Here is a 9,889-nt window from a genome sequence, read left to right as displayed (position 1 = left end):
CCACCTGCGAAATGGGTGGGAACAAAATCACTGTCTGAGAAGCGGGAAGGCAGTTTTACTCATGCCCTTCTGCCTCTGCCCCTGGTCAGCCACCCGGCCGAGCCCTCTGCCTTTTTTTTCTCCCGAGCAGATTGGCTTCCTAGGCACGTGCGACCTCTGTTTTATGCACGAAGTGGGAGTGCGCGTTATTGTGTGCGGGGGGTGGGGGCGGGGGGTGGTTAGCCGATGCTCAGCGGAAGAAATATGGAGAAGCAGCACCCGTTTAGCTCTTCTCCTCCCCGAAGTGCACGTGCATTATTTTCCCCCCATTCCTCCTTCCTCCTTGACCTTGGAACGAGGTCTGCCTTCTCCTCTAGCCTGTGCTCATCGGCTCCTCACCACCCAGGGCGCTGCTCCCGGGAACATTTGGAATGCCTATTTTCTTCTGTCTGTTTTTTGTGTTTTTTTTTTTAATTATGTATGTCATGGTGTTAATTTTAGAAAAATAAGTAGGTGGTATTAAAAGGCAAAATTTTTGAAAAGAGAAGAAAGGAAATGCTACCCCAAGAAATCGACATTAATAGTTTAATGTATAATCTTCTAGTCTCATTTCTATATCTTACCTAGAAATAAATAAACGTCTTACATATTTCCTATCTCACCATGGAGTTATACTGTGCGTATTTTAAAATGTTAGATACTGTTTTCTCGCGTCAATCAATAAAAGCTCTTTTCGTTGGTCTTAAAAGCTACACAATATTTTCCTGGATGTACGCAATGCAACAGAGTGGTCTCCTGTCATTGGATGCTTGGGTCGCTTCTCTTTTTTTTTTTTTTCTTTTCTTGTTGCTAGCAACGAAGCACACCCTTGAACCTGCAGATTGGCCGATGTCTCCGGTCACTGTCCTTAGCACACATTCCTAAAGCAGGAATTTCGGGGTCAAAAAGAAGGCACGTCTCTATGCCCTTTAATGCCTGTTACCGAACCGCCCTCCGGAAAAGCCGTTCCATTTACCCCTCCGCTGCCAGAATAGCTAAGTCTCTGAGATGAAACTTGCATGAAGCGCTGAGAGCCGCCCAGGTTCACCGGCGAGCCTCCTGCCCCCACGTGTTCCCGAAAGCCATGCTCTGCTGGTCACAGAGTTAAAACGCCCCAGTTCCTCTGCCCTGAGCATCCAGACCTACGAGGCTGGGTGTTCCCTGCGGTGTGGCTCGCTGGCTTTCGAAAAAGAGTTTAAACGCTTTATTCCTTGGAACTCAAGAGTAGAGTGACTAGGAGCCACTGCAGGATCCCCTACGTCCATCAGACACAAAGAGTCTTGTCTCGGAAGGTAGGGATGTGATTGGATTAAACAGCAGGAAATGCTCTTTGGGGCCAACATGGGGACTTGGGACACCCCCTCCCACCCCCCGCGGAAAACCCCACGTGGCCTCCTTGTCTTTTCTCTCCACAGTGCTCAGTGCTGAAGGAGGAACTGAAGAGTGGAGAGGCTCAGAAGGAGCACTGGGAAGCCCAGGAGGAAGAGTTAAAACTCTGCAAATCCGTGAGTTGACCTCTGTCGTTCTCGGGTCTCCACGGCAAGGCTACACTTTGACCTTCAGGTTTTTAGGGGGTCCTTGGCCTAAAGCACGTGCTCTGGGGCTTTGTGATTGTTTATTTTGGCTAACATAGTCTCATAGTTCTTTGAGTTGCTGCCTCTAGCCTCAAGGAGGAAATGGGTGGAAAGACCATGGAAAACATACTCTTCCAGGATTCTCTGGGCAGTTGGCCCCAGTCTTCTCACCAGATTTCCCTTGGGGCTGGGCTGGGGTTGGAATGGGGACAGGGACAGGCGATGGCCAGCTGGCCATCACAAGCTGCCAGAAATTCACTGTGGCCCCCTGCCCCTAGCTGGACCTGTGATGCCCAAACTTTCGCGTTTCACAGTTTTATCATAGCCACGGGCACTATTATTGACACAAAGTTCTTAAGTATTTCTATTTAAATACATCAATTTTACACCAATTCATAAAACAAAACAAAAGGGCATCTTTTCGCTGTATGCAGGTGACTGTAAAAGTAAATACAACGAAAATATGGCTATGACAATGAAAGCATTCATTTCCCGTGCCAGCGAATCCTCTTGTGCTCCAGCAGGCAGACAGTTCCCATTCGCCGGAGGCACCGCGCCTGAGACACGAGGGGACATTTGTGTTCTCTGTCCCAAATGGGAAGAAAAGAAAAATGTCATTGTTCTGTTCTTCTAAACAGCCCTTACGTAGATCGGTCTCAAAAAAATTCCCCCCCAGGCAAGGGGTTCCAATGAGTTGATGGATATCTTGTCCTGTTTAATCCAGGGTCCATGCTGATTTTCAGACAAAACTAATCATTTTTCTTTACCCAGTATCAACGGTGGCGAGGGTGGAGGGGAAACACTCTACTTTGCTGTACAGATAGAGACTTTTCCCCCAAGGGAAGGCATCGAGTGACCATCAGACCAGGTTTCCACCTTAGCAAACCGGCGACGTGCGTTAGGCAGAGTCAGACCTCTCAGCCCGGGAGGCAGCTCTCCCATCAGGGAAGCTGACTTCCCTGTTGTTGAAACCCTTCCAGCAAATCCAAGACATGGAGAAAGAAATGAAGAAGCTCAGGGAGGAGCTGAAGAAGAGTAGTACTGAGCAGAGCATGATCTCTAAGACTCTCCGAGAAAAGAGCAAGGTACGGCCAGGATAGTGTGGGCCCAGGGGCCACTCCGGGCCAGGCGCTCCACACGCAGCATGTCCGTCAGTCCTTATAATGACCCCGTGTCGTCCACACTGGTAGTAACCCCACTTTAACAGCTGGGAAACAGGAGGCCTACAGGTTCACCCAAGTTCACTCAGATAAAGTAGTTGTGGCAGAACTTGAATCCAGGTCTGTCTGACCCCAAAGCTCCCATGCGTGACCATGACCCTAGATTGCCTTCAAATCTCATTGTAAAATTACCTAGAATAGAATTAATCCTTTAAATCAAGTTCGCCAACTGATGTTCTAACGTAAGTGCTCGTACCGATTATTCTGTCTGTGTGTTCTGTCAGTCACTGAGAGAGGTATGTTGTTTTTTTTTTTTCAATCTCATCATGATCGTGGACTGGTGTATTTCTTTTTTTAATTTTGCCAATTTTTGCTTGATATATTTGGAGGCTATGTTGCTAGGTGCATATAAATTTAGAACTGTAATACTTCCTGTTGGAAAAATTCTTTGATTATCAAAAAGTAAAGTTCTTCTTCATCTCTAGTAGAGTTTGTCCCTTGAGGTCCACTTTGTCATTAATACAACTCCATCAGCTACACTGGTTTTCTGTTGGCTAGGATTTTCACAGCATATCTTTTTCATAATTTTTCTGTCAGTCTTTGTTGTAAGTTTTAGACCTATCTCTTCTAGATGGCATTCACTTTTATGAAATCCAGGTGGACGACCTTTTTCTTCTAGGCCATGTATATAAAGTGTTGGGGTTTAAATTTACCGTCTTGCTTAGCACTCTTGTCTCGTCTGTGCGGTATTTCTTCTTCTCTCTTTCTGTTCTTTTGAGTTGTTTTTTTACCATTCCATTTTTCTCTGTGTTAGCTTGGAAATGTTTCACTCTTTAACTATACTTTTAGTAAGACAGTAGCATTCACCCCTGACTTACGAAAATTCATGTGAATTGGATTTGAGCGGTCATCCTAAGGACTGTAACGTGTATCCTTGAGTCACCACGATCAGCTGATCATTTCGCCCTTCTCCTTGACAGTGTGATGACTTTAGGGCGCTTTGACTTCACGTACCCCTTCCAGATGCATATGCCACTCTTGTCATTTTCTAACCTATTACCTATATTTGAAACCCCAAAGGACATTATTGGTATTTTCGTATGTTCACGTCCACACACACTACCCCTTCTGCTGCCTGTCTTTTCTGCATCTCCGATGACCCATCTGGAATCACTTTTCTTCCGTCTGAAGAACACCCTCTCGTGTTTTCCTTCCGCGTGGTTCTGCCGACGACAAAGTCTCACGCACGTGTGTGAGTGTGTGTGTCTGAAAATGTATATTTAACCTTCATTCTTAAAACACGCTTCGACCGAGTACTGAGTTCTACGTTGGCAGTTGTTTTCTCTCGGCACCTTACAGATAGGCCTGAGTACCAAGCCTAACTCTCGTACCTTGGCGTAATCTCTCTTTATCTTGGGCCGCTTTTAAGATTTTCTTTTCTCTTGATTTCCAGCAGGTTTGTTGCGATTTATCCAGGTGTAGATTCATTTTTATTTACCTCATTTGGAGTTCATCGGGCTCCTTGAATCTCTGGCTTGGTGCTTTGCATTAGTCCTGGCACTTGGCTCTCTGCCACGCAGGCAGTGAGGAGCTACCGAAGGGAAGACTATCGAATGGGATCTGAGGCGATTGCATTTGTGATTAATAATAATGGTAAAAACGACAGCTGTAATTTCTCACCTATTAGGCGTTATGCCAAACGTGTCATCTCTTTTCATCTTCACAACAGCTCTGTGATCTAGAAATAATCCTTTCCATAATCAAGGCCACTGGTTACTAGTACAGTAACTGGCCCAAAGCCACACAGCAAGTGGCAGAGCCAAGACTGGAGGCCAGGTGCGTCTGACCCCAGGGACCGTGGTGTAGCCACTAGCCACGTGTGCCCATTCGCATTAAAATTTATCAAAACCGAATAAAATTTAAAATTCAGTTCCTCAGTCACACCAGCCACAGTTCAAGCGCTAGATAACCGGATGCGGCAAGTGGCTGCCATGTTGGACAGCACAAAGACACATTTCCATCACTGCAGAAAGCAGTCAGCAGTCAGACAGCGCTGTCTACAGCTTGGTGACTCTCGCAGTAGCATGAACAGCATTCCAAAAGGAAACGAACTAGAGGCCAGGGCCCAGGTGTGACAGCCCGAAGTTCTTGTATGGGGTGGGGGCAGAGCAGTGGCATGGACACGGTAGGGGTCGGAGCGACAGGCCTGGAGGACACTGGGTGTGAGAGAGGGAGCAGGGTGGCAGCTGGACGTGACTCTCAGGCTTGGGATTGGGGAAGGGGGACACAGAGTCCAGGTTGGACTCTGATTTTGTAGCGTGTGACACAGTCTGCTGAGGTCAGAGCACGTTTAGAACTGGGAGGATTACTGAGGGAGGACGGTCTGCCCAGAGAGGTGAGATGATTTTTCCAAAATGACATCGCGAGCTAGTCTCTTCCACTGTACCGCGCTACTCAGAGGATGCTCCGAAGGGCTTTTCTGGGTCTTTTATTGCATGTGTGACACACACACCCCTTCAGCTCCCTAATACACAGCTTGTGAAGTCATTTAAATACAAAATCCTTTCATTTGTTTAGGAGACTTTTGTCTCATTTCCTGGTAATGCCAGAGCCCTGGGCTCAGCAGGTAGTCCCAAAATATTTCTTGTTAGAAAATGAATTGGGCAGCTGCAGGGTCCTATAACGGCCAGCAGAGGGAAGCACCGAGCACCCCTAGATTCCCGCTTCCAGTTGCCTATTACCCAAGCAGAGGGGAGTACTGTAGGCAAGCTTCTCAGCCTTAAACACCTCCAGGAGTGGTCTCCACCGGTGAGTGTGCTAAAAGTGGAAATGACACATAGTTATGATAGTAAACCCAATAACAACATTTACCAAGCACCCATCATGGACCAGTTACTAATGGCGTTAGAACGAGGCTACGTGGCAGACATTCCCGTCCACCTTTGTAAGTTACAATAATACCCGACACACTTACAAAGCCCTTAGGAAGTACTGGCAGTAGCCCAAACATTTCGAGTGCCCACCATGCCTCTATGAGGCGGTACTGGTATCATTCCCATTTGACAGCTGAGGACACTGAGTCACAGGGCAGTGAAATGACTCCCCCAGGACCCTACGGCTTGTTAGGGCCCGAGCTGGGCTGCGAGCTGCAGTATGACAAACACAGTCGAGCCTGAGATGCAAAGCTGGGCCCTTCCCCCCAGGAGACAGATCCTTGTGCGGCTGCCGGTGACCCTGCCACCTGGGCTGCAGCTGTCCCTACCCCTCTGGGACTCCCCAGGCCATTAGACCTCCTGGAGGAATGTCCCCAGAGTGCATTATGATCACATTAGCAGCAAGCACATGCTTTCGTCATCCTTTCAGGTTGAAGAGAAGCTTCAGGAGGATTCCAGGAGGAAATTGCTTCAGCTACAAGAAATGGGGAACAGAGAGAACCTCATTAAAGGCAATTTGGAAAGGGCAGTAGGTCAGGTAGGAGTGCTTCGGAGCCCCCTTGGTGGGCCCACGCTCCCCATGGGTCTCCTGCACCCACTGGGCTGGCGGGGAGGAGCAAGGAGGGAGAACAGCGTGGCTTCATTCTCACGGCTGTCTCATGGGAAGAAGCTTCGTGTGGCTTCCGCATCCCAAAGGAAGTCCCAGAAGAGGCTCTTCCCGCTGCGAAGCTGCCCGCTCTGGTAGTTCGCCATGGCCGCCCGAGACCCCGGCTCAGCAGCCGCTCCTCGACGCCTGTCCCAGTTAATCGGCCCTGCGGTTCTCTCTGGGGGAGGGTTTGAGCCTCTTGACCCCAATAGCGTTTCTGGTACTTTCTCCCTAACCTTTTTTTTTTTTACACTTGAACAGTAAGGCATATATATATTTACACTGTGTGTTCACCTCCCATAGTTAGATTTCTTTCTGTCCCCACATTTTTGACCCCCTTTACCCCGTCTACCTCCCCCGCTCCCCTCTCCCCTCCCCCTCTGGTATCCACTAGTCTAAAGTCCATGTCCATGAGTCTCTGTTTGTTTGTCCTGTTCCTTTGTTGCTTTTAGGTTGATATCCCACATGTAAGTGATATCATGTGATCTTCAACTTTTTCTGTCTGGCTTATTCTGCTTAGCATGAGTAACACTTTTCATCCTGACATTTACATTTACGTTCTTCCTCTGGGCCCCCAGCAGATGTCACCATCAATATCCCTAAGGAAATGCCACTTTTTTATTCTTAAGGGAAATAAAACCCCGGAATGTGAAGGCTCATGCGAGAGGGAGGAGTCCTGGGCAGGGTGGTGAGCAGGCTCTGATCGGGGTGCCATTTCTCTGATGCTCTGGTCCGAGGTGGCCCGGCGGTCCATCCTCATACATGTGGCACAGACATGAGGGCCAGAACATGCAGACGAGACTTCACCAAGGGCTAAGGGAGACCAAGCAAGAAGCAGGATGGGGGTGCTGACGCTCTAGGATATGGCCCACCAAGACAGCCCACCTTGGACCCGTCAAGGAGCCCTTCCTGGCAACCATGGCTCCAGGCCATCCAAGAACGTTTAGCATGTACATGTGTTTGTGCTTTTTTTTTTTTTTTTCTGGGAGGGAGGGTCCAGCATGCTGCTCACTGGCTTCTCAGAAGGGTCTTTGAACCACCCAAAAGATTAAGAACCTCAATCCTGAAGTATCCCTCCATCCTGTCTAGCCCAGCCCCTAAACCTCAATGATCTGGTCGCGTCCAAGTTGAACCAGCAGTGTGACAGATCTTCATTAGAGGTGCACGCACGTTAAAAAATGATGCTCACTGTTGGGCAGATTTTAAAGCATCTTCAACAAATGTCCACCAGCATCGCCTCAGTGTCATGTCCCCTTCAGAGTGTCAAGCCCTCAGCACGGGGCAGAGAGCAGGCCCATCTGGGCCTCCCTCTGTACCTGGGCTCCCCCCTCAGCGTTCCTGCACTCTGCACCCCCTCCCCGAGCACACACCTGAGTGATGGGCATGATCCGTGCCACTTGCCCAAGTGGTCCTGGTTGTGACACTGGGCAGAGGTCATCCAGGGGGACCCTCAGAAACACTGAGGTTCCTCCGGGTCTAGACTCGAGCGTGAGGACGAGCCCTCTCTGCCTCCCTCACCTTCCCACCCGCCCCCTTAGCCCGCTGCCCTGCTCCCTGTCTAAGACGCGTCCTCTCTCAGGCAAGTGACTCCAGGACTGAGCCCGTCATCCGGGAGAACCTGCCCCGCGGGGTGCCTCTGGTGGCAACGGGGACCTCACCACGGGGCCCCTTCTACATAACCTCTTCCCTCAGCGAGTTCGGACTCCCCCCTTGGCTGTGAAACCAGAGGACGGTGGCATGGAGGCACCTGGCCCCATTTGGCTCCTGGCAGGCGGACCCCAGGGGTGTCCTTGAGAGATTCACCACCGCGATACTCAGTTTCCCAGGATTCCATGATGTACAGGGCTCTCCGGTGTCTTGGGACCCGTTGACTTTTAAGTTGATTCGGTAACCCTTCTGATCCCTCCACAACTCTGTTTTAGAGTCTTCAATGACCACATTTTGCCAGTGAACCAAAAACCCAGGCCAAGGGCCGCCATGCTGGTATATTTCCAGAGAAAAATCGGCTTCTTTGCCTCTCGCTTCTCATGGAAGCTGAGCCACCTTGAATTTGTAATTCTATAAGCCCTAATTTAATTTAACTGTGCCGTTCCATCAACTGTAATCTGAAAACACCAGCACCAAGGAGGCATTCAACAGAAGCAGTTGAACTAAGTAGAGGACCCTGTCTTTGACAGATGTTTCATGTACACAAGCATTCAATGCATATTTCCAGACTGTCTGCTCTGTGCCAGGCCCTGTAGCAATCCCTGGGGATACAGAGGTGAATACGATAGGGTCTTTGGGACACATATGTCTAAGGCGCAAAATGGCAGAAAGCACATTCTTCTCTCCCCAGCCACCCTTGCTGATTATACAATTTACTTGGGCTGACAGCCTCAATATTTATGTCACAGTCTGGTGCCAGCTTAGCAATTATGGAAGAGAGCTCCCAGCCCCAGGCTCCTACTGGATAATTGGCAGCAAGTAGCTCCTCTGAGGGGTTGAGACGCATGTGCTGACCACACGGATCCGTTGGGTTAGGCAGGCAGGCCTAAGAAGTAATTAAAACCCGCCGTTCCCGTCTCTTCTGTGGGCACTGCCCCTTCCGGTGAGACGTAGAGATTCTAATAACCTGTAGTGGCCATCACAGGTGTGCAGGCCCTTGTCACTGATTTCTCCTGGACCCCGGTGATGGAAATGCCACCCCACGGCTTGCTGGCTCCAGCTGTCCCCGCTGACTTAGTTGCCTTCCCTTTGTGCTGCAGCTGGAGCATTTCAGAAGTCAAATCATCAAGGCCACCTACGGACGAGTGAAGCCGTTCCAGGACAAACCTGTCACCGATCAACAGGTTTGTCTGGATTTTGCACTTTCTTCTTCGGGGACCGGGGGACTGCAGACGCAGGGAGCATATGTTCCTGCCTTTGGTTGGTGGCACATATTTTTCACACTGTTGCTACACCATAAAGATTTGTTTTGATTTTATGGGATTTCCTGGCTTTTAAAGTAAAAGCCAGCTAAACTCCCTTGAAGTGCTTCTGTGTAAATCAAATTAAACCACGCTGGCCTGTTTCCGGTCGCCAGACACACACGTCTGACCTCCGTTAGTACCGTGCGGAAAGGGCTGGCTCGCCACAGCCGAGGCATTCAGGCCTGTCCCTTCTGAAGGGGGAAGATAGCAGCGAGGGCGGACTCTGGCTGTGACGCCTGTCTTGTTATTCTTCCAATTATTCTTTCCAACTCTCTGTGTCAATGCACGGGTGAAAACACATGCCTCCCGTCGGCTGCAGGAAACCTGACCCCTTTGCGAGCTCACAGCATCAGGCTGGGTTATGAATCGCTCCCAGAATGCAGAAAAGTCTAGAACAAATACATGGCAACAATACAGGCCTCGAGCCCTTAAAAATCACCTCTGATCCCGGGTCACGTGTCCTGCTGGCAGAGCCAACGTCCTCCCCCAGAGCCATCCCTAAAACATGTCAGGACCTCCTTCCTTCCTCACCTGCTGAGACGGAAGCGTCAGTTGATGCTTTCCAGTTCCCTCCTCCCAGGGCCACTTGTATTTCAAATGTTTTTTT

General features: G+C 49.6%; 1 protein-coding gene across 1 annotated transcript in view; it reads left to right on the top strand.

The window, feature by feature from the left end:
• Positions 1 to 9,889, top strand: part of LOC105294415 (forkhead-associated domain-containing protein 1) — a 99,445-nt gene that overhangs the window by 50,104 nt on the left and 39,452 nt on the right. Inside the window, exons 8-12 of the mRNA XM_023532653.1 lie at positions 1,242 to 1,310; positions 1,434 to 1,523; positions 2,573 to 2,677; positions 6,116 to 6,223; positions 9,079 to 9,162. Of these exons, the coding sequence (XP_023388421.1) occupies positions 1,242 to 1,310; positions 1,434 to 1,523; positions 2,573 to 2,677; positions 6,116 to 6,223; positions 9,079 to 9,162 (456 nt within the window). The remainder of the gene's footprint in view (positions 1 to 1,241; positions 1,311 to 1,433; positions 1,524 to 2,572; positions 2,678 to 6,115; positions 6,224 to 9,078; positions 9,163 to 9,889) is intronic.

The sequence above is a fragment of the Pteropus vampyrus genome, unplaced genomic scaffold (genome assembly GCF_000151845.1).
Source record: "Pteropus vampyrus isolate Shadow unplaced genomic scaffold, Pvam_2.0 Scaffold86, whole genome shotgun sequence".
NCBI lineage: Eukaryota > Metazoa > Chordata > Mammalia > Chiroptera > Pteropodidae > Pteropus > Pteropus vampyrus.
The sequence above is the reverse complement of the archived record's forward strand: the minus strand, read 5'-3'. Positions and strand labels throughout refer to the sequence as shown.